The sequence below is a fragment of the Lynx canadensis genome, chromosome A2 (assembly GCF_007474595.2).
Source record: "Lynx canadensis isolate LIC74 chromosome A2, mLynCan4.pri.v2, whole genome shotgun sequence".
Taxonomy (NCBI): domain Eukaryota; kingdom Metazoa; phylum Chordata; class Mammalia; order Carnivora; family Felidae; genus Lynx; species Lynx canadensis.
The window spans coordinates 149,572,536-149,597,475 of NC_044304.2; the positions used below are offsets into that span (position 1 = coordinate 149,572,536).

Sequence of the window (24,940 nt, forward strand, 5' to 3'; positions counted from 1 at the left end):
CTTCTAATTATTCATTTTTATTAAATCCTGGTTTTCCACTTATTAGGATACTTATCCGTCATGTTTGTGACTGATTTAATGTTTGTTTTCCATTCGCTCAATGGCCCATCATTGTAAGAATTCCATCCAGGCATGGATCAAAGATCATATCATTGGATTACAAAAAAAGAGATAGTAGATAGCTAGAAATCTCATCTGTTGGGAAAGTAAGATAGTACTACTTTATATGCAACAACTTTCTAATTAAACCAAATGATAAAACCAAAGCACATCCTCAGGGGCAAGTCATTGCTCTTGTGTAGATCTTTTTATTCTTTACCCAACATAATTTTTTATTGATTTTTAATTACATGGAAAAAAAAGGCACGAATACAGTTTCATCATGAAACACGTAAGTATTCACAAAGGCACTTTCTCTGCCATTTGCCTGAATCTTTTCTTTCCCTTCTATTTCATTGTCTCTTGGTATTTTGTCTTCCTTTTTACATTACATTGACCCATGATGGAGACATTCAATGAAATTCTCACACACCAAGTTGCATATGCAGATGTAAAAATATGAAAAGGAAAACATCGTGATATAACAAGTGTTGGTGTGGCTGAGAGATTCTGGACTTGTTTTAGGTTTTGATTTTTCCGTTTGTTCTTGGTTTTAGAAATAGGTTGCATGTTCCTTCTTTACCTGTATTAGTTATACGTGGCCTGGAGATATGAATTGACTGGCTTCAAAATCCCTCTCTTTCCGACCTTAATATCACCACACAAATCAGTGGCTCCCTGGACGAGTAATGAATAATGAGAGAAACGTAAAACGATGCCAGTACACCTGGGCACCTTCCAGATTTAAGCCTTGAAAGTGATATGAATGGTCACGAAAGGAAAACCTTATTTTCTTTCTTAGACCTCTAATTTACAGCAATCTCCATTTTTGTAACCTTTTTCATGATGTTGACTACCAAGTTTATTTTACTTTTATTTAGCACTGGAGTGCAGTAAAGTAAAAGACCATAGCTACATAGCTACGTGAGATCTATGAGCTACCGTTACCTAAATTCAGTCTAGTCTAATGTCTATTTATACAGATGTGACATACTAGTAGAATGGCTCATTTATTCATCTAATCTTTGTTTATTGAGCACGGACCATGTGCAGGCTGTAAGCTGTAAAACAAACAGACGTGGTCTTGCCCTGGGAGCTTACGGTCTAGCATGGGATTCTGACAGGTAAATGCTGGCTAACAAGGGAGTTTGGCGGGTGCTATGATGAGGGAAGTAAAGAGCCTCTGGGATAGGAAGAGTAGAAGGTAGATGGGATGTGGAACTTGAACGGGTGCCTTCCAGACAGAAAGAACGATGGGTGCATTCGCTGAACTGAAAGTACGCTCTGGAATGCGGCAAGACTTGGAAGTACAGAGGGAGACGGCAGAAGAGAAGACCAGAAAAGTAGACAGGAGTCTGATCGTAAAGGCTCTGCAAGTAGGGGGTGTCATGACGACCGCTGCGTTCCAGAAAGTGCGCCCGGCCGGAAGCTTGGCAGAGGGTGGGGCAGGGAAGACTGGATACAGGGAGACCAGCTGGGGTACAGTAACGGCCGGTGATGGCATGAGTTAGGAAGTGATGTGTAGTTACGGGCAAGTGGACGGGACAGTGGCTTCCTGGGATTTGATACTCAGCGTGTGCTGGAATCATATGTGCTGATGGTCTCTTTAAATGTCCAGCAGTTAATCGACGCTTATTTGCGTTGAGCATTAGGACCAATTTAAATTTCCTACCGGATGCCTTAGGGAGACCTGGGCTTTTGTGGGTAGCCTTTGAAAGAGTTCACTTACCAACACATGGCATGCTATCACTTGCTTGAGTTTAGATGTGCTCACAGCCAAACCTCTGCCTCAGTATTTGCAGTAACAAGAAGTTTGTTATTTCCTGAGGCAATCTGGTCCAGAATTGAGATTCTAAAACTGTGTTCTTCTGAATCAAACTGAAAACATTTCTACTTCCTCATCCAACTGCTAGCTCGTCTTAGACATCTTTTCTTCCTATTACTTTTCTCTGGATATTTTACCATTCCATTGTTGGGTCTGACCTTGCGGATCCCTTCCCCTCCTGATCATCTCCTCTCCACAGACTTGGTTTGTTAGGATCCTTCACGACAGCTGGCCCATGAACGAGCCTTTCGAATGTCTAACCTCACTCGTAACCCTCAGGACCAGTGTCTAACTCCGTTCTTTTCGTGTGGCTCCCTTTGCAAACCATGAGTTAACTGTTCACCATGACTTAACTAGTGAATCCATTAGTAAATAATAAACTCATGGAATAGAATTGCCCTTAGACAGGGGAGAAGAAGGCTACTGAAGGTGATGGCCCGAGCAAATTTCTTTGTCTAAAATTTGGCATCCTTTCTTTGCTAAGTAAGTTTAGTGCAACCGTGCTTTCACTCTGCAGCATTTCCTTTTTCAGATGTGCGCATTTGGGGAGCATGCTTCGCAGCGAACATTTCTGCATGTGAAAATTGGATGACAGGATTCAAAAACCCACAGGTCATCTTAGGTCCTTCTTAATAGAAGTTTCCACGGCGGATACAGGCTCTGTCATGCGCATGCTCCATGTCAGTGAAGCCTTCTCTTTATTTACCTGCCTAGAAGCTTCAGATGACTTCTTTGCCGAGTCTTCCTTTCAGAAATTCTGAAAAAATTCCTGCCGCTCAATCCCTTTGTTGGAAAATGCAAATCCGGCACGGTGCGTAAAGGCTATGCTAAGGGTGTACAGCACGGGATGCCAAGTCCCTGATTTATCTTTCCTGATTGTCAAGGACACCAATAGACAGAGGGTCTCGGGGCCCTGCCGAGGTGTGTGAAGAGATGCCAGTGTATTCGCACAACAAAACAAATGTCGTGGTGTTTTGACAGTCTTAGAATATATTCTCTTTCCCAGGTATATAATTTAAATGTAATGTTAAGACCTTAAAATTTACCAGTCTAGTTAATTCTTGATTATAATGGAAGGGAAACAGTGGGATGAATTATAAAAACTTGGCTTTGGCTTTGTAATGGAGAGGCTTTTGAGGGTTGTGACTTTACCCACTTAGCATGATCGTAAAAGGAATTGACAGGGAGTCATCCTGGCATTGCTACTTAGTCACTCACTTAATTGCTGTGCCTCAGTTTCATCGTCTGTAAAATGAAAACAATAATCCCCGCCTCGTGGTTTTTCTTGTGAGGAATAAATGAAATAACACGTTGAACGTCTAGCTATTTTCATCTCCTCTTTTAAAACCACGGGATAATAAAAGTCAGCCTGCGTTCCCAGAACTTAACACGAGACGTCAGAATGGGAGGAAATCGAGAGTCCTGGGCTAGCTGGGACCCTGTCATCTAGTTCTGGGACTGACACTGGCCTGCTCTGTGGCCTTAGACTGGCCATTTTTATTGTCCTCCGCAAAATAGAGTTCATCACACCTGTTATCCACTCCACAGGTCTCATTTACTCATTCATGTTATAGATACCTAGTGAATACCTGCTATGAGCCAGGCATGGGGAATACAGTAGCAAGTAAGATGGACAAGAAAAGGTCTGTCCTCATGAGTCCTACGTCCCGCTGGGAAGGACAGGGAAAAGCCAGACATGTGGATAAAAGAAGGCAGTTTTGGTGACAGAGAGTAAGTGGGAGCTGGGGACCGGATGGGGGCGCTGTTGCAGTCAGTGATCAGAGAACTGAGCTGAGAACTCCATTCACTGGTTCCCGTGCGAGGCTCATCCCTGGTATCGAGTACTGGCAGCACGGAGGCGAGGGGGTCCTGAACAGGGACCTGGGTGCGATATAATCGGTGGCAGACAATGAGGGTAATGGGCGCGGACAGAAGAGGTGTGTAATCAGCGATAGGGGGTGGGAAGGCTTTTGGGCTTGGGGAGGACATGTAACTTGAGTCCTGGAAGACAAGTGGGCTAGCCAGGTGGAGGAAAGAGGAGGGGAGTGCGAAAGTGCCCACAGAGCAGAGAGGACACGAAAACACTTGGGTGGAAATATATGAGCGGTAGACATCGTTCTATTGCCGAAAGTAGTGTGACAGCAGAGGGGCTGGTTCCAAGGTGGTAAACAACAAGTTAAACATCGGGTGTTGATGATCTCACATTTCTACAATCCCTGTAGAGTCAGAGCAGCTGAATGTAGCCTAGAGCTTCGAAACCACAGCGTTTTCACAACCATGTTGTTTCCCAATTCACGATCCACGGATCAACTTCAACTTTTGAAAACATACTTTTACCAAAACCTTTTCCATTTCGAATCTCAAGCTGCTAGAAGTAGACTGGTTATCTCCTCTGTTTTCAGGGCCTGTCACACCACAAGACCACCTTACTTTGGAGAGGGGGATCGAGTCGATTATCATTTTATCTCTCAAGAAGTTTTTGATGAAATGGTAAACATGGTAAGAATGTTCCCCTTTGTACCGCACAAGAAATGCATGTTCTCTGCTAGAAATATTAGGAACTAGCGATAAAATTGAGAAACGCTTTGTGTCTGTTGAGAGAGGTGTTCTCCTTGGATTGTTTTTTTTTTTTTTTTCTTAAACCACTTCCACATCCTTGTGCACGTGCTGCTTTATTTTTTGATCTTGGAGGGAATATTGTAACTTTTCAATAAAGCTACATGAGTAGACATTTTAAGGAAACACAAGAGCACTTCGAAAAGTTCTCGCGATCTGTGTTTGTCAGGTGCTGCTGTTATTGATGAGGCTTCACTCAAGATAGGCAGTTCTCACAGACCCGATCTGATGTGTGAAACTTGTGAATTGAGCCTCTCTCGGTGTTGGAGTGCTCTGTCCAGAGACCGCTCCTGTTTGCTAAAACTCGGGCTTTCTCGTGGTCGTCACGCTAAGCAACATTTCATCACGGTGTGTCCCATTCAGTTAGCAGGGCACACATACAGCCCTGACCTTCCACGTTATACTGTGTGCACATAATCGTGGTCCGTGTAAGCACGGGATCTGCCGTTTCCACGAGTTTAGTTTTGAATGGCCAACTTTACACATAGTGTGTGTTTTTTTTCTTGTGTTCACAGAGAAACCCAAGTGATTAAGTCCTACAATCCCTAGGCCGTTTCCCCTCTAACCTTGTCAAAAGAACATCCTAGAGATTCTTTATAATCTTCTCTCCTTGGGCTGTATTTTGGTAATTCAGTTTAATGTATCAAGAGTACTTTGGGATTTTATATTTCTAAAAGCCTTAATAGAGATAGGAAACATTATTGGTAAGTAGCGTTAGTAAGAAGCATTCTTTTAGGGCTCTTAGGGTTGAAAGGCAGCTAGTTCATGAAATTCATGTTGGTTTCTCTTGAGTCTGAGACATTTTTTCTTGGTTCAGTTCACCTGTTCTCAGTACCCCGTCTGCTTCCCTGATGTTATTACCTTATTTATAACCTTATATATATAAATAAATAACTTATTTATATACCTTATTCCCTTATGTTATTCCCTGATGTTATTACCTTATCCTATCAGTAATAAGGAAGTCTGGTTCAATCCCTAGTCTAAGAAATCGCTGTACTTGTACACCATATTTGCTCGTACGGTTTGACTCCCTCTGCAAAATCCTCGTGTGCTATTACTTCAATATAATGTCATTTTCTTCAACTTGAATTTTGTTTCTGAGCTCCTTTTTTTTTTTGATTTGTAAAACATTTTTTAATGTTTATTCATTTTTGAGAGACAGAGACAGAGCGTGAGTTTGGGGGGGGGTGCGCAGAGAGAGAGGGAGGCACAGAATCCGAAGCAGGCTCCAGGCTCCGAGCTGTCAGCACAGAGCATGATGCGGGGCTCAAACTCACGAACCGCGAGATCAGGACCTGAGCCGAAGTCTGCTGCTTAACCGACTGAGCCCCCCAGGCGCCCCTGAGTTCCTTTTCTTGAAAGTGAGCTTAAGACTGTTGCATGAAGAGGCAAACATACAGGTTATAAACTCGTGACACATTGTCAGCGTCGCCAGTCACACCGACACACGCAGCCTTCTGTACGCAGAACCCTCCCCCACGCCCACCCACGCAGCCTGTCCCACCGTGGCATGCCCCAGCCTTGGACACCTGCTGTGGCCAGTCACAGCCACGCACTCTGACCTACAGAGCCGCACACCCTCTCACATACATACTGCTGCATATCTCCCAGCACCAACACGAGGGTCATCGTGTCGCATGCCTACGGACACGCGAATCTTTTTTAAACACACGAATGCAGTCACTTCCCTGCAGATATACTCCCTGACTTGTGGAAATAGGATTATTGGAGGAGGCTTCTGCAATAGGACTGTTGCTGTTTATGAAGATGTCCGCGAGCAGAAAGAAATGGAAGATCACCATCCAGAAGCTGGAGGACCACTTCGTCTCAGTTCTTTACAAACAAGTTCGACAGGGCCTGTTTTGTATATAAAAGTACAGTGCCGGCTTCCTTCCGACTCTGCATTTTTCCAGAAAATACGTTTGGGATTCACAGGGGGAGGCCCTTGTACACACAAGTAAACAAATTCGTAGTATATATCTGAAGAGTGATTCAAGAACACATTTTGAAAACAGGGTGAGTCACAGTAAACAAGACAAAGTATATACCTGATGGGACATTCCGGTATCTATCCTATCTATTTGGATAACAGTATATATGTATTAAAAGATGGCGTAGTATTTGTTTCAAAGAACAAAGAAGGTATGACATTGAGGGAGTAAAATATCAAGGATATTTACTGTTGAGTTGTAAACTTCTAGAATGCATGATATAAACTTCTTTGGATTATGGGGTGTGTGGATTTTCCTCATCACCCATAGCAGACTCGTTCGCTAGAGACCCACCCACCCCAGGAGATATTCTGTGTCTCGTGCACTTCCACCAGATAGCCTGTCTCCCATCCCCCCCAATCTCCAGAACCTCTGGGCCCAGGAAGCACAGGTAGTGTAAAGGACTCCTCACTGCTACCGTTCTTTTTTTTTTTTTGTAACTTTTTTTATTTTTGAAGGAGAGAGAGAGCAGGAGTGTGGGAGGGGCAGAGAGAGAGGGAGACACAGAATCCGAAACAGGCTCCAGGCTCCGAGCTGTCAGCACAGAGCCCGACGCTGGGCTTGAACTTGTGGACCGTGAGATCGTGACCTGAGCTGAAGTCAGACGCTTAACGACGGAGCCACCCAGGCGCCCCTCACTGCTACTGTTCTTACTGATGGTGCTGCCTTTCGATGGGATTCGATTGACGGGATTCAGCCTTGCAGATTTTCATTCCATCATTTATATGAAAATCCTGTGCACGAGGAGTCACAGTTGCCAAGATCATTCATGTTTTTATTTTTTTGGTCATGAGCTTTCCAGTTTAGATTAGACCTAGTGGTTTAATAAATCTAATATTGTCAAAGAAAAAAAGACAGTTTTGAGAGCCATGTTTTTTTGTTTGTTTGTTTGTTTTTTACCTGTACCGTTCTGCAAAGGAGTACAGCTTTAGGAAGAACTGGCTTCCAGAATACAGATAGAAGGCAGCCTTTAAACCTCAAATGACTAGAGGGCACACGGCAATTCTGTTGAATAACATTTGGGGCAGTTTCAATACAAAGCTATGTTTTATATGGAAAAGCAGAAAGGGTCTGTTTTTCATGGCTTATCTCAGGATGCAAAGGTTTTCGGATGTCCCTGTAATTCATGGCCTCGGGCTTATCTGGGAATGCAAGGCTTTGGAGAATGGGAGCTTTTTCTGGGGTACCTGGTATGTTCGCATAGCCAGTGTGGCCGAGGCAAAAGGCAGGCTATCAGTTTTGTTTTCTCAGCAACGGCAGCTCATGGTACACAGTTGGCAAGGAAGAAGGTAAGTAAGCAAAATGGTCTATTCTACCGTAAGCTTTGGTGAGACCTTTACTCTCCCTGGATGTTTTGTCAGCAGATGACCGTATTTCCAGAAACTTAATTTTTTTTTTTTTTTTTTTTTTTTTTTTTTTTTTTTTTGCCAGCTGAGAATTCTGTATAAATTTCTCTACCACACTTGGGTGTTAAATTTCATAAATCCATCGTCAGCCTTCTATAATTGCTAATATTCGTAGGTTTTACGGAAGCATATAAAAGTAAGGCATCAAATAATTTTATTTATATTAAAGTTGAGTATGGCAGCTGTTACATGAAAATCTTTGTACCTCTCAAATTTCAGGGGAAGTTCATTCTCACATTTAATTATGGGAATCACAACTATGGGTTAAGTAGGGACACCATAGAAGCCATTGCAAGAGACGGTTTAGCAAGCTGTGTTCACATGGAAATAGAAGTAAGTGTTTTTTTCACTCTGTATTTTTAACGTGTGTGTGTGAGTTTGTATGTATATATTTGGGGTTGAGGAAGGGGCTACGGTGTCCAGGTAGCACACTTGCCAGGCGCGGGGGTGGGGGGAAGCTTATGGTTCGTATGGGGGAGGCCAGACATGAACAATTCGATGACAGGAGTTATAGTACGAGACATAGCACACATATACTATGAATAGATGTGCCCCTCAGGATTTATTTCCTAAATTATTTCCTCACGAAAGTATCCCTTTTATTCTAGGGTGCAGTCTCTCTTTATCTCAAGTGCTATTAGAGAAAGTTCCTTCTCACAGGCTACGGACCTGCCTGGGGGCTCTGTGCAGCTGGCCGTGCTCTCTGATCCTCTGTGGGAGATGTGTGGCTGATGCTGGCAGTGACTCCAGTTGCTCACTGGTTACGATCTTTCCAGGCTGTGAGCAGTTTAGACTTGCAGATTTCAGGATTCTGCCCCTGTACCCTGTCTTCCCCAGTGATCTTCTGCAATTGGAATATACAGAAATTTCTTTCCAATCCATATCCAGGGTAAAACCGTGACTACCTCACTTATTTGTTTTAAAAATAGATAACTTTTGGGGCGCGTGGGTGGCCCAGTCGGTTGAGCGTCCGACTTCGGCTCAGGTCAAGATCTCGCAGTTCGTGAGTTCGAGCCCCGCGACGGGCTCTGTGCTGACAGCTCGGAGCCTGGAGCCTGCTTCGGATTCTGTGTCTCCCCCTCTCTGTATCCCTCCCCTGCTCACGCTCTGTTATCTCTCTATCAATAATAAATAAATGATAAAAAAAATTAAAAAAATAAATTAAAATATATACCTTTAAAATAGGGAGGGAGACAAAACATGAGATTCTTTCTTTCTTTTCTTTCTTTCTTTCTTTCTTTCTTTCTTTCTTTCTTTCTTTCTTTCTTTCTTTCTTTCACGTTTATTTATTTTTGAGACAGAGAGAGACAGAGCATGAACGGGGGAGGGACAGAGAGAGAGGGAGACACAGAATCCGAAGCAGGCTCCAGGCTCTGAGCTGTCAGCACAGAGCCCGACGCGGGGCTCAAACTCACGGACCGTGAGATCATGACCTGAGCCGAAGTCGGACGCTTAACCGACTGGGCCACTGAGGCACCCCAACACATAAGAGATACTTAAATATAGAGAACAAACAGAGGGTTGCTAGAGGGGTTGTGAGAGGGGGGATGGGCTAAATGGGTAAAGGGCACGGAGGAATCTACTCCTGAAATCAGTGTTGCACTATATGCTAACCAACTTGGATATAAATTAAAAAACAAATAAATTAGTTAATTTAAAAAAATACGTATATATAGCTTTATTAAACATGTGAAATCTTTAAAGGCCATTGCTTGTCTATTTAAGGTACGCTCACCGAGCGGTCTAACAGTTTTGTAGTCGGAAAAAAAAAAGTTACAAAAATGATACCCTTAGATCAAGCTTAGAGAAAACAAAATCTGGGCAGGTCTGACAGCCCTTTCCTATGGATGCTGAGCCTTCTCTAGAACTCGTTTCCTTTGTGACTTGGCCGAGCGGGGGACTGTGATTCCTTCTTGGCTCCTGGTGTTGGTGGGTAGCCTCGCTTCAGTGAGACTGGTCATGTTTCTTCCAGCCCTTTAATTTTTCTAGCTGCAAAATCCTGCAGTCCTGACCTCTCTGCAGTTGATTGCTTCTGCATCCTTAAGGAGGTTTTCTTTCTTTCATTGCTAATAAGCAAAAAAAAAAAGACCTCTTTTCCCAAAAATATCTTCCTCGGGCAAGGCAGAAACTCCCTGGCGCCTCTTGCTGACCTTTACCTTCTTCTCTGGGCACTGGCTTCTGTTTTGTCCTCTTCCTCCCTGCGAGCTTTCCCCGACTCATTTCCAAGAGGTCGACTCTATATAAACCAGGTCTCATTTCCCTGATGCGCCCGAGGGAAAGCATTTTTCCAAACTGCTCTTGTCACTGACGCTTACAGAAACTGTTTTTTAAAGAGCCTGTATTTCTTCCCCCACTGAATGTTTAAAAACCAAGATTTTGAACGTTGAGTTAAACTACTGATGATGGGATCGAGGGGGGAGGAAGTTCAGAGTTCATTTGGAACGGCTCTTGTGTTGCACCTGTGAGGAAACTGGTGCTCAGGGAGTTTGCAGGATTTGCTCGCAGTCTGCTGGAGCCGGGGAGCCGCAGTCACCATCCAGCCCTGCTTCTCCCTGGGACCTGCTGGCTGCACGGTGGCTTGAGCTTGGCTGTCCCTTGCTCTGGGTAGAAGCTGTGAGATGTAATAGGAACCAGCCAACCAGGTTGCTGGTTTAGGAATAGGAAGGGTCCCAAGGCGAAGGCACAGGTAACAGAGTAGCGTTTTTGTTTTTTTTTTCTCCATAAGATCTTTATCTCCTGGCGCTGAAAGGCTGCTCTTGGAAATGTAGGCTTGAAATACATTGCAGTGGGGCTCCTGGCTGGCCCAGGCTCTACAGCGTGTGACTCTCGGTCTTAAGAGTTGTAAGTTCAAGCCCCACGTTAAGAATGGAGATTACTTCAAAATGAAATCTTTAAAAAAATGAGGATGCGACAGTGCTGTGAATGCACCTGTTTGTATCTAGCCATTTTCTTTTTGAACCATCATGTATATTAGGGTGATTAGTTGAAGGATAATCGGGTAGAGTGAGCTGTTTTATTTCCAATAACAATACATCATCCCCTGATGAACAAAGGGGAGTAATCCGACTTTGAGACATTTACAGGAAAATAATAGCTAATAATACAAATAAGTCCTTCAACGTAAGACTACTTATTATGCCAACGTTGTCAGATGTCTCCAAAATGATACCTAAATTGTATATCTGTTTCTAATTTATTACCTTTTCTTTAAACAAACAGGGTGTCAGGAGTTTGAAATATTCCTATTTTGAGCCTCGATATATCCTGGTGGTGCCCATGAACAAGGAAAAATATGAAGGATACTTGCGGAGAAAAGGATTATTCAGTCGTTTAGAGATTGAATTTGCTGTCTCCAGAGTGGACCTTTATGTTAAAATCAATCAGCAGTTTCCAGGATATTTCGACGCAGTGATCAATGCAGGTCAGTGACTTTCAGCGAGGTTTTATTTTTGAAATGTAAGGTCACTGGGGGAGGATCTGCTCCAGAGTATAATCTCACTGCTGGCTGACTGCCGTTCCTTGTGGCCGTGGGGCTGGGGGCCCTGCAGCTTTCGTTGGCTCTCTGCCGGGGGTTGCCCTCCACCCTCGAGGCTGCTCCCACGTCCTACACATGGGGCCTCTCTGTCGTCAAGCCAGTGATGGCACATCAAACTCTCCTCATGCTTCTAGCCTCTGCCTTCCTCTTCTACTACCGGGAAACTGGCTTCCTTTATGGGGCTCATGTGATTAAGAGTAGGCCCGGGGTGCCTGGGTGGCTCAGTCGGTTAAGCGGCCCACTTCAGTTCAGGTCATGATCTCATGGTGTGTGAGTTCGAGCCCCTCGTCGGGATCTGTGCTGACAGCTCAGAGCCTGGAGCCTGCTTCGGATTCTGTGTCCCCCTCTCTCTCCGCCCCACTCCTGCTTGTGCTCTCTCTGTCTTTCAAAAATGAATAAACATTTAAAAAAAAAAAAAAAAAGAGTGGGTCCACCTGGGTAGTCTTCCTTCTGACTAGTCCGAACTCAGCTGATAAGTAACCTTCATCCCATTTGCAAAAATCTGTTTTGCCGTTTAACGCGACACGACCACGGGAGTAATATCTCTTCAAGTTCACAGGTTCTGCCCTTGCTCACGGGAGGCAGTTATATGAAGGGGACGTGTCATCAGGGGCTTAGAATCCCGCCTACGACAATAGTCATAAAGTTAGAGGGAGCTTGAAAAATCATTAGCACCAACAGTGGCCAACTGACTGTGTTTCGATAGGATTCTGTTGCTTTAAAAGTACCTTCTCTCATTTTCTGTAGATGATCTAGATGCTGCCTACCAAAAGCTGAGTCGTCTCATCAGAGAGTACCTTGGGTTGTCCGAGGAAACGTCCAAGGATTTGGCTCCAGCCGCAGGTACTACCCTGTCCCTTTTGTGCCAGAACTTTTTGTTTTCATGAAGAGGAGAACAAATCTGTGAGTTGCTCTGTGGGTGCTCATTGCCCAGGCCAAAGCTGGTTCTAACTCTTGAATCCCTACACTTCCTGCGGTGTGATTGTCCCCACAAACGAGCTGTGTGGATCAGCCCTCCGGGTCTGTCCCTCTACTTGTCTCAGTGGCCATAGTGGAACTCAGGGGACTGTCCTTCAGGGACACGCTGACCAGTGACTTAGAGGTTCATGGTACGTAAGGATCAGCCTCCGGGTTCAGAACTCAGCCCTCCAGAAGTTTGGCTCCCTTAGGGAGCTGAGGCGGTGTTCTGCTGGGCAGGTTCTTATTGAGCGTTGTGGCGATCTGGTCGATTTCTTTCCCCTTTCCTTTGCGTTGCCATGGTCCTCGAAATGTCGTACCAGAGAGTGTGGTGGACGCGTGTGGTCAGAGGAGGTGAGGCTGGTCGCCCACTCCCTTGGGCAAGCTGGTTCACTGTTCTGAGCTCCGGCGGACTGTCTTGCTAGACGGAGTGAATGCACCCCACCTGCCTCACGGAGCACGTGCAGCGAACGACATAGGCTATAGAGGAGTACGATTCCTTGGAATCAGCAATTCTAAAGCCCTAACTTAGAATTTTGATGCATGAGTAGTTTGAGGTACATTTGGAAGGTTCTCCCTAATCCACCTCACCCGTACCAAGATGGCTACTAGGAAAAGATGATAGAAAAGTAAGTCTTGGCAACGGTGTGGGGAAACTGGGAATGTAAAATGGTGCAGCTCCTATGGAAAACAATGTCATGGTTCCTCAACACATTGAAAATAGAATCACCGTATGACATAGCTGTTCCACCTCTGGGTCTATCCTCGGTGTGGTTTATACATACAATGGAATACTATTCAGCCCTCAAAAAGAAGGAAATTCTGACATCTGGTACAACAGAGATGAATCTTGAGAACAGTCTGATAAGCGAAATAACCCAGTCACAGAAAACCACAAATATTATCTGATGTCACTTTTATGAGGGACCTAGACTAGTCAAATCCATCAGGACAGAAAATGGAATGGTTGCCAGGGGCCAGGAGAGGGAGGAGAACGGAGTGTCCCTGCTGAACGGCTACACAGTTTCACAATTGCAAGATGAAAAGAATTCCGGGGATTGGTTGCACAACGATGTGAATATACTTAACACTGCTGAACTGTACAGGTACGAATGGTTGAGATGGCAAACTTTATGTCTGTGTGTTTGTACCACCATAGTGATAGTAATAAAAAAAGTTCCCCCAGTAGACTGAGGAGCATTCACAGAGCAAATACTGTAAAATGTTAATGTGAGACCCTTGCTTGCTGGGCAGATACTCCGCAACTTTGTGTGTTCACGTGCTGTAGCCTTTGTGACTCCTTGCCCAGTTAGGATTTTGCTGGCTACGTTGTATCCTGGCCAGGTTGAGGCAGGCCAGGCCGTGATTTTGCCAGAGTTCAAACTAATTGTGCTGTTTTGCAATGTTACACACTCATTTCAGGTCAGGTACCCCTGGAATTCTGGAATGAGGTCAGTGTGAAACTGGTAACAACAGCAGGTAACAAACAGAGCGAGGCTGTCCCTCCGCGTGTCTCATAGGAGACAGGTGACCAGGGGACAACTTACTGCTGAGTGAAGTGTGCCCTGTGTGCAGACAGGCATTAGTGGGGGAGCGGAGGGCTGTGCCCAGGCTAGAAGAGGGGACATTCGGTTAGGAGCACGTCGGCGTGCTCACCCAGCACTGCTCCCATCTCCGCATCGGGCATCGGGCATCGGGCACCGGTCCTTTAGAAAGCTGTGCCCGGCAAGGTGCACGTTACATCTCGTGAGGCTTTGGTAGCCGCATTGGAGGTTTCTCCTGGGGAAATCATACTCTCAGCTTTAAATCTTTGCTAACCCGGCAACCTTCTGATCTTTAATTTGGTCCCCTGGGTGGACCTGTCCCTGTCGGGGGGCTGTCTCCTATGTTAGAACCCCCCACCCCCACCCCATCCCGGAGCCAGACCCATCTCCCATTGTAAATTAATAAGTTGGTGTTCTGGCTTTGAAATCAGCCCCTCGGGGATTTAGATAAGCACGAGTCATTCCCCGGCCCGACCAGTTCTGAGTACCTGAGGGAGGGTGTTTGTCACTCAGTCGCACGGAGGGCGCCTCTGAGCTGTGGCGCTTGATCGGGACTCTGCCTCTACAGCCATTGGGGCTCCAGCGCTCCCATCTCTGCACCCACCAGGACGCCGGTTCTCGGGGACAGGTGCCGTTTGCGGATCAGTGGACCAGATCATGTGTGCATGGGAAGACAGACTCCCATTGTAGAGGGTATAATGAAACTTCATTTATTTGGACCAATTAGGTTGGGCCTGTCCGATTTCATGAGAAGTATGAATTACAGAGCGTGTTAAAACGTTATCCTTCTCCGATACATTTAATAACGGAAACTGGGTCTCTCAGTTATCAACTAATAGAGTCTCAGCTTTGAAGAGTAGATGGGAGAGGGGCGCCTGGGTGGCTCAGTCGGTTGAGCGTCTGACTTCGGCTCAGGTCACGATCCTGTGGTTCGTGGGTTCGAGCCCCGCGTTGGGCTCTGTGCTGACAGCTCAGAGCCTGGAGCCTGCTTCTGATTCTGGGTCTTCCTCTCTCTCTGTTCCTCCCCTGCTCGTGCTCGCTCGCTCTCTCTCTCTCTCTCTCTCTCTCTCAAAAATAAATAAAGATTTAAAAAATCTTTTTTAAAATGAAGAGTAGATGGGAGGGGTTATAATTAATGTATCAATTCACTGGCCTCAGTAGACCCCCGTTTTCCTGGCAGGTTTAGTGTTTTGGAAAATAATGTGTCAAGAAGCCAGACACCTCATTTTATTTAAATAGTTAATCTGTGGAGGAAGTTACCTTTTTCACTTTATGGTTTAAGGATAGGTTTGCACACAGAGCGCCTGGTGGCTCAGTCAGTTAAGCACCTGACTTCGGCTCAGGTCATGCTCTCATGGTTCATGAGTTTGAGCCCCACATTGGGCTCTCTGATGTCAGTGCAGAGCCTGCTTCATACCCCCTGTCCTTCTCTCTTTCTTGGCTCCTCCCCTGCTCGTACACTCTCTCAAAAAGTAAGCTTTTCAAAAAAAAAAAAGGGTAAACTTGCACATAAAGTGACTTTGTGAAGTCCGGACATTATTCAAATGAGTATTTAAAGATTCTAATGAGGAGTCACCTGTTAAAGGATCTCTAGTGGTTCAAGAGGAGAGCCAGTGGCCTCTTTGAGTTTCTGGGCTCTGAAGTGCATGCCGTGGAGACGGGCCAGACGTTCACAGGTTCCCCACAGGAGAGCGGGGCCCAACCATAACCTCCTGGAAATGACGTCAGGACTCCCTGAGAAGGACCAGAGCCCCAGCAGGGTCACCGCCACAGGCCTGGATCACCCCTCTGTCTTGCTTCCGCTCTGAGCTGGGTCACTCTGATTTTAAGTTCTGTAGTTTAGGTAGGTTTACGTAAAGACATACATTACTTACGTGGATGTAAATGGGACCCCTACAAGAAAAGATCATTTTAGTAGAGTGGAATATTTTTCAATATATAATTGAGCTGTCAAAGGTAAGAAAATAAAAAGAATTCTTTGAAAGACAGTCCAAGCGATTAGAAAATTGCACCAGAAATGGGAAGGCTTAGTTTTGTATTCAAAATTTTGCCAGTGATCATTAATTTGATTAGAGAAATCACTTCGAACTCCCATTTCTTTTTTTTAGATTTATTTATTTTGAGAGAGAGAGAGAGCAAGCAAGCAGAGAGAGGGGCGGAGATGCTGTCAGTGCAAAGCCCGACAGGGGGTTGGTTCTCATGAGTGTGAGATTGTGACCTGAGCCAAAATTAGTAGCCAGACGCTCATCTGACTGAGCCACCCAGGTGCCCCAAATTCCCATTTCTAAAAAACAAAGCCAGCTACGTAAAATATTACGGAATATTTTAGAATTTGCTGAGGTTTTTCCCAGTTAGCTTAGACTGTCTTTATGTTAGACTCCAGTACAAATAGAAATTTGGTGGCCAATGGGATTTTTTTCAAGGAAGCAGGAATCCTGTATCATACCAGTTGAAAAATATTTTTAGATATTTGGAATAATACATTGCTTCTCCATTAGATGCACGTACAAAATAGTAACTTGAGCTACAGAGTGATTATAAAACCTCAAGATATTGAGATATACCATTAATTAAAAATGTTTATCAACCATGGTACAGATTATCTTATTTTTTCCCCATAGTAATTCAGATAATATTCATTTCTAAAGCATGAAGACTAAAAAAATCCTGAGCAAACAATACAGTTTTTATAAAAAGAAAAACTCACTCTATTCACATTTCAGTATCAGGGATGTCTTTCCCCTCCGTTTGTCTTTATACAACCTATTTCTGGAATATTTATTTGGTGCTTCCAAAAGCTTTTAAAAAGCCACCCTGAGTTCTTGCTATAGAGATCATAAAATAAAATTATATTTGCAAATCATTATTCAGAATTCCGACTAATGATGGAGGAAAATGACGATGGTGATGATGAGTCAAACGGGGAAATTGAGCAATTTACTAGTCTGTAAGTGGTGCCTTTATCTCTAATAAAGAGCAGGGTATCATTTGCCAAATGATGTGAGTTGTTAAATTGTAAAAATGGGGGAAAAATCCTTGTATGTCTGATCCTGGGAAACCGGGAGGGCTTACAAATGGAAAGAGCCTTTAGCATTGGATTTTGCTGTTCTTAAATCTTTCTGTTTTTTTAAATTACTTTTTTGTGGTAAAAAAAAAAAAACCCAAAACACATAAAATTAGCCATTTTAGCCATTTTAAGTGTATGACTTAATGGCCTCGACTACATTCACAATGTTTCATAACCACCATCACGGCTACCTGTTTCCAAAAGTTTTCATTCCTCCCGAACAGAAAGTCTATTCCCATTAAGCAATGACTTGTCTCCAGCCCCTGGTAACCTCTAATCTGTTTCCGTCTCTGTGACTTTGCCAACTCTAGATATTTCCACTGTTCTTCTATTTTTCTGTCCTTGTTTCTTGACTCAATTTGTGTTTAACTTATAACTGTCATAAACTAGGGAGACGGGAATGATGAGCAGGGCAGCCCCACAGAAACCCCACCAAGAAGCAAGCTTTTCCTTGTCCCCACTCTTCCCCAGCCCCTCTCCAGAGACGATGTGGTTCGACTGGAGGCACAGGGTACATGCCCAGACTAGGAGGTTCAGTGAGGGCCCAGAGTATTCCAAGCTGTCATCCTGCTTCTTGGAGGAGAGGGGAACAGTGGCCAGGAGCCTGGTTCGCTTCTGGGGATGGACCACCTGGGTGGCCTTGGAGGTCTGACTTGGTTTGCAGCTTCTGAGTATCAGGTCTCCCCCCAGAGTGAGCGGGGACTAGTTTCTTCAAAGCTGTTCCACACTGGTGTGCCACCTCTGACCAGTGGCCTTTCGGAGCCATGTCCTTGGGACCGGGCTAGGATGTTACAGGGGCCACCAGAATATGGCAGGGCTTCCGTCATAAGTAAGTGCCCGTCCAGCTTCCCGTGCCTCCTAGGTATTGGTAAACTGACATCATTCTTCCTGGAGCTCAGTTTCCTGAAGGGGACTGCCATTAAACAAGGACACAAGCGGGACTTCACCCGGCTCAGATGTCCATCCTTTAGTTTCTACCCCCAGAAGCAGCAGTGGCACGTAAGGTGGTGAAAATTTTAAATCCCATTCACTTAAAGATTGTTCTTGCCGCTCTCAGCCCTGGATGTAAGGTTTGGTTCTGTGGATGAGCCTCTTTATGTTTATTTATTGAAGCTCATGATTTCGGTTGACTACGGTGGTTCCAAGTTCTAAGTAAGAGGAGTCTAGGCGCCTAGTATCCCCAAGGGGAAGGCACCGGTGACAGTGCTCCTGGATGTGTCATTTTATTCTTTCCAAGGGCCTATGCGCATCCGAGAAGGAAAAGATACTCTTTGTTCTTTCTAAAGCTGCATGGTTACTTAGTATGTGTTCAGATGCCTTTAGCTAACTTCTTTTTATATTAAAGCAGGAGCTCCCTCTAGCAAGAAGACCCCCTCTGGGGTGCCCGCCCACCTGGTCCCATCCCCAAGGCGCTTGGCAAAGCTGCAGGCGGATGGCCAGTTAACCGAGCCTCACCCTGGAATGCAGATTCGTGCACAGGCCCCCGAAAATCAGAGCGCAGCTCCCTCCCAGGACCAAGCGCCGACCCAGGAGGGAGCCGCCCACCAAGCGCTCTCTCCCAGCAGCCGTGTCAGTGCCGAGCCTCCCCCGCAGGCCCGAGACTTATCCCCAGACCAGAGGGGAGGGGGTGTTCAACAATCGGATCCTTCTTCACAAATCGTAACTACAAATCTCCCTGAAAACGAGTCTCGGACATCTGAGGTGAAAGCACGTAACATAGGGCAGGCTTCCATCACTCCTTCCCAAGGGCGCCCTGACCAGGGTCGGCACCCTGAGCCGTCTGCAGCGCACAGAGCTCCGCCAGACCAGGATGAGGAGTCAGGGGAGGCCGAGGGCACCCTCGCTCTCCCTCCGCCATCTGAGGCTCTACAGGAGTCTGGCCCAACATCCCTCAGCCCCCAGAGAACCCAGGGTGAGGAAACGGAGTCAGCCAATCTGCCACCCGACGGTGCCCATCATGAGCCTCCGAGAGACCCTTCCCACCCTAACGGGGCCAAAATACCGGGACCACCTCTGGAAGATTCTCGGCCACCTCCAGTGGAGGGATCCCCAAAGGCAGAATTTGTTCGGGTCAGCACTCCTTACCCAGAAGTGCCACATCCTCAGGACTCAACAGATATCGAACAGACCCAGGGCAGGGACAACCCAATGACTTTGCTCCCCAGAAGCCGGCTGGCTCCCACCAGGCTGCCCCAGCCTCGGGTCCTCGCCCCGCTCCAGAGTCGGAGGCCCACACCCAGACTCCTCTCACCCAGCAGGGAGGAAGCTTTCGGAACAGCCTCACACCAAACCGTGACTCCCTCGTCGAGGCCTCCACTAGCTCAGGAAGGAGACCCCAGTAAACTTCCTCCCATCAGCCCTCCTCATTCCAAACCACCACAAAGTCTGAGTCCCCATCAGGACCACAGTCCTCAGCAAGTCCAGGAAGAAAAGGTCAGGGAGGTGAAACTCCCTCTTATCAGTCCCCCCGTCCAGGAGCATGCACCGCAGCCCGTCCCCGATCCCCCCGAGGAAGAGGGGACTCGGGCGGTTAGGCTCCCGCACATCCCCACCCCCTTCTCCGAACAGCAGCTGCCGCACGACACGGGGGCTCACCGTGATTTGAGGCCTGCAAAGGAAAGGCAGGCCCCCAAAGCAGGCCGCTCCTCCAGCAAGAAGATTTCAGATGTGCGGGCCTTACCCCCAAACCAAGAGCCGGTGCAGCGGACAGGAGCTAGGGAAAAAAACCTCCCTATCCAAAGAGAGACAATTAAAGGACCAGGGCATCCGGAAAAGGTACCTCCTAGAAGCCATCAGACAGCCTTGCAGCCAGAATCCCAGAGTAAGCCGACTCCCCCAAAGGTACCCCGTCGCCCGAACCCTAGCCCTCCTCAGAGTCCTCAGGGGACCCAGAGAAGAAAAGTCAACGCGCCAGAAATTCCTGAGCCACCCCACGCTGAACCATTGCCTACGCATCCCCAGTTCCAAGAAGAGAAACAGGGAAAGGTGCATCATTCCAGGGAAAAGGCCCGTGCCAGCCTACCCCCAGATGACCCGGTTCAGGAGGTAGCGGGGTCCAAAAAAGGGCCATCGTTGAAAAGGAATTCTGAAGGATCATCTCAAGGAAATAAAGCCACCCTCGGCGGCAGGCAACTGCACAGGGGTCCTCTCCGGAGTGCAATGTCCTCTGTAGGGTCAAGACCAGATGATTCTGCTCCCAGGGAGCATTCAGGGAGAAGAGAAGAGCTTCATACGAGGGGAAGGTTTCAGAAGAGAGAATCGCCTTTGGACTCCCCAGGGCAGGCCGCCACCCCGCAGCCCGTCAGAGAGACCCGAGCCCATCGAAGGCCCAGTCAGACCAGAGAGAGTTCTGTCCGAAGGGATGGTGCCTCCAGGCGGCAAGCCAAGGAGAAACACCCCGAGAAACCCGGGGGAGCACCCAAGGACAGAAGCTCTGCCGCAGCCCAGAATCGGGTGTCTGCCGAGGAGCCGGGCAGCCGCAAGGGGAGGCTGCGAGCTCGGGGCAGTCAGAGCAGCAAGGTTTAAGCCATCCCCGGAGCCACTCAGTAAGCGTGGGGTGGGCTCCAGCACCGTCCCAGCCGCTGGGTTCTTAGTCTGTGCGTTTGTGTGCCTTTCCTGTGGCTTGCCGTTGTAGTCCGGAAGGGCAGCCCCGAGAGTGGGATCCACCGGCCAGTCGTGTCCCTGGGCCAGCCGGAGAGCTGGTCCTGAAGGTTAGGGTCAGCGGGGAGCCCTTGTGTCTACACTCCTGTGAACTCCAATATGCGTGCCGACTCTGGCCGAAGCAATGTCGTGTGGCCATTACGTTTTGTGTTACTCACTAGGAAACTTCACTTCTGGACGAGAACATTCTCGCATGCCGCTTGCATATTCGAGGGGTCCGGGAGGAGAGCTCCGAGAAAGGGAGCCTTCGCAGTTTCTGGGTCTTTGTCACTTCCGCAAAGATTCCAAACCCACGGTTAATTTGTGAGCGTCTTCGAAAGGGCAGAGGGGCAAGTTCTTTACGCATATGACACGGCGATAGATGAGAGCTTCAGATTTGCGTTGGCTTGTGTTACCTGAAACTTACTTTTGCTGGAAATGTATTTCAAAATGAATACCTTCCTTCTCTCCCTGAACAGGAACCTCATGTAAATTAGCCCCTGCCTTTCATTATGCCAAACCACCCGGTTGAATCAGTTAAAAGGGTTCCTGGGGAGAAGATTCAGGGGAATCACTTTTTCTTTAACGACTCATACCATCAGCAACGGACAGGAATCCAGCCTGAGCCAGCTTACGGGAATCTACTGGAAGGGAGTGGAATATCTCCTACCAGCAGACCGTGGGGAGAACGGAGGTGCACCAGAGCCTCCGAGTGGGGACAAGTTATCGAACAACCCGGACTCCTGTCATCTCCCGTATTTTCTGTCACCGACTGGACTCTCGTCATTTCTCATTTCCGTTTCATGGCTGGGAACATAGCTGCCAATACCTCTCAAATTTTACATCTGGTTTTACATCTGGCAGCTCCCACTACTAGAAAAGGATTAATTTACATGTTCCTTAATCCTGAAATTTAAAAAAAATTCAGCGAAAGACAGATGGGCCTGGCTTGAATTAAATTAAATATTCTTAAATTAATCAACTCTGGCCAGAGACAGGGTGACATACATGTAACCGTCAGGCACTCCCGCCCCCTGTCAGGTATACGGAGGCTACATTCCCAGAAGACGGTAATTGCGACCAAAGCAGCCAACCCAAGGTTTAGCTCCTAAAAAGTTGCAAAGATGTTTAATGAGCGCTTACTATGTGTGTAGCAGCATCCTAAACTGTGTTTGGCATCCTGTATTTAGAAAATACAAAAATTTGAGGACTAAATACCTGTAGAAATGGTTCTTATCATATACACGAGGTACGTGTCCACACTGTCGTGTGCACGCCAAATATTATTTCAAGTTCAGGAGAGGACATTGGTATTTTTAAAATCCAGGATGCAGAAATCCTCTTGGAAAAGCCTCTGTTATACCCATAATTACAGTTTGATTTATCTGGTTTGTCAAAGATGGCAGTAATTAGGAATTTTTTTTAACATGTCATAACTTTTATTTAGTTCAGTTATCCAAAACGTTGATTGAGCATCTACTATGTGCCAGACACTATGATAGTTGCTAGACATAGTGGGATGATAAGGACACTTCAAGGAGCTCTTTTGTCAAGGGAGACCTAAGAGGGTCAATGACAACACCATGTAATCAGGACACTAGGAGGCCTCGCAGCATGCTGGGCTAGGTTTAGGGTCCAATAGACAGGCAAACCCATTTATTAACTTTTCCAGAATGTCATAAGGATATCAAGAAAGGACACTGGATTCAGCCTGGGACGTGAGAATTGGATCAGAAAACACTTCCAAGAGGAGGTCCTCTTTCAGCTAAGTCATCAAGGTTGCAAAATTGGGCTGATGGGACAGAGTGATGGTTTCTTAGAAGAGGGAACAGCGTGTGCTTAAGCATGGTGGTAAGAGCCGGCACAGCGTTTCTTATAAGGACCTGGATGTCAGGAGAGCGGTAGGTATTGGTAGATCCAAAGGGCATTTTGCGCTATGCTAACGAGCTTGGAAACTTGATCTTCTAACGAGGGGGAGCCATTGAATAGTTAAATTTTTATCTTAGAGGCATGTGTCTAGACTTGGTATAGAGGATAAATTTAAGGTAGTCAATACAGAGGGTAGGAAGCACGGCTGGGAAGCTATTGCAATAGTCCTAACAGGGTGGTAAGGGCCTGAAATAAGGCACTGTGGCAGGAATGGACAGATTGAGGAAGTATTTGGATTGGACCCAGGAGGAGGACAGATGGTAAAAGGGAGGTAGAAAAAAAGGATAATTACCCCTTTTTTAATGAGCTGTGAGTGGGGCATTTCAGAGACACCCACCAATACCTCACTTAGGTGAGAACTTGAGAAAAATACTAGGTTTTCTCCTTGGGCAACTGGTTCTGAGGCTCCTTAAGCATTTGGGGTTGCATTTTTTTTTCTTATTTTTTTTTAATCTTTATTTATTTTTGAGAGAGAGACAGAGTGTGAGCAGGGGAGGAGCAGAAAGAGAGAGGGAGACACAGAATCCAAAGCAGGCTCCAGGCTCCGAGCTGTCAGCACAGAGCCCGACATGGGGCTCCAACTCACGAATCGTGAGATCATAATCTGAGCCGAAGTCGGACGCTCAACCGACTGAGCCACCCAGGCGCCCCTGGGGTTGCATTTTTATTAGTGTTCTAAAGGGAAATGAGAAGCCAAGTTTCCCTTTGTTTGACTTACAGGAAGCTCGAGCTCCCTTCGCGGGGTTCATGATGGTTTAAGTTTTGTGTTTTGTTAGTATATAAAAGTGTCCCAGTTCAGTGCAGCTGGGCAGCATTGTGTTTGTAGTCCGAGGAAGGGAGTCAAAAAGATCATCAACTCCTCCGTGGTGAGCGGTTTTTACTGCGTGTATTGACTTTCTCAGTGTAATGGAAACCTCTGGTTTTTAGTTGTCTAAGAATTGTCATGTTCCGTCTACATTTACAGGGCTCGTATCACTTCTACTTGCTATATTCCTCGGCAAAATGATCTCTGGGAAAACAAAAGCATCACAAGTATTAGTCACTGTTAGCTAATACAATCTTTTGCTTTTTCAGGGAAGTCTGGCACCTAGTATTCAGATCAACAGAGATAATAGTTCCATTGGGCATAAGAACCGTCTGCGAATATGTAAGGAACTAAATCAGTTATTTTCAAGCCTCAAAAGAGAATTGGGCAAAGGGTATGACTGGGTAGTTCAGAAAAGAGGAAAGAAAAATGGCCAAAATAAATGTCAAAAAGTATATAACTTCCACTCCTTCTAGAAGTTAAAACAAAGTTTTGGGGGAATACCAAACTGGCAAAGATGGAAAGCAAATTAATGCCTGTTCTTGGTGAAATACAGGGTAAACACACTTTCCATATCATCATGGAGAAAGTAAATCGGTGCAACTTTTGGGGGGGCCGTTTTACAATATCTGTCAGAGCCTTTAATTTTTTTTAATATTTATTTTTGAGAGAGAGAGAGACAGACAGCATGTGAATGGGGGATGGGTAGAGAGAGGGAGGCACAGAATCTGAAGCAGGCTGCAGGCTCCGAGCTGTCAGCACAGAGCCTGATGCGGGGCCCAAACTTGCAAACTATGAGATCATGACCTGAGCCAAAGTCGGGACACTTAACCAATTGAGCCACCCCGGCGCCCCTCAGAGCCTTTAAATTTTGACCATCTTTAACTTCGTAATTCTAATCTAAGACTTACCATCGGGAAGAAATTGATGTAGAAGCATCGTTAATGTCTTTATAATGAGATCTGGAAATAGTCTCTATACTAAAATCTGGAAATAGTCTAGTCATTTGAGATTTGTAAAAATAAGTTATGGAAAAAAGTTCTGGAATAGCCTTATGCGAGGATGCTATTTGCCATCATAATCATGTTGTAGAAGAATATAGAGAAGAGTGCAATATTTGTTCCAAGATTACGGAGAAAGCAGGTTAAGGAGGTATAGCCAGTATGGTTCCAGTTGTTAGCTCTGGGTTGTTGGATTAGTGGTCATCTTTATTTTCTCATTTATGCTGTTTACTATTTTCTAAATTGCCTATGAACCTGTGTTTATTCGGAAAAGGTTATATAGAATTAAATTCACACATATGAAAATCTGTCGTGTGAAAGAGCAACCTTATGTTCTATTTCAATCTGGCGTAATGAAGAACTTTCTAGAAGTTAGAAGTCATGCGCAAAGGAACAAACAGGCTTTCTCTAGAACTTACAGGCTCTGTGCTGGGAATTGTACAGGAAGCCTCCGTATGTTGGTTAGTTGCACTGGATAAAATCTAAGGTTCCCTTTTTGATATGATCAATTTACTACAACTGG

At 45.9% G+C, this 24,940-nt stretch overlaps 1 protein-coding gene across 1 annotated transcript in view; it reads left to right on the forward strand.

The window, feature by feature from the left end:
* The window catches only part of LRGUK (leucine rich repeats and guanylate kinase domain containing), a 107,876-nt gene that overhangs the window by 49,803 nt on the left and 33,133 nt on the right, over positions 1-24,940 (forward strand). Inside the window, exons 12-15 of the mRNA XM_030308470.1 lie at positions 4,327-4,423; positions 8,160-8,273; positions 11,160-11,361; positions 12,223-12,318. Coding sequence (XP_030164330.1) covers positions 4,327-4,423; positions 8,160-8,273; positions 11,160-11,361; positions 12,223-12,318 — 509 coding nt within the window. The remainder of the gene's footprint in view (positions 1-4,326; positions 4,424-8,159; positions 8,274-11,159; positions 11,362-12,222; positions 12,319-24,940) is intronic.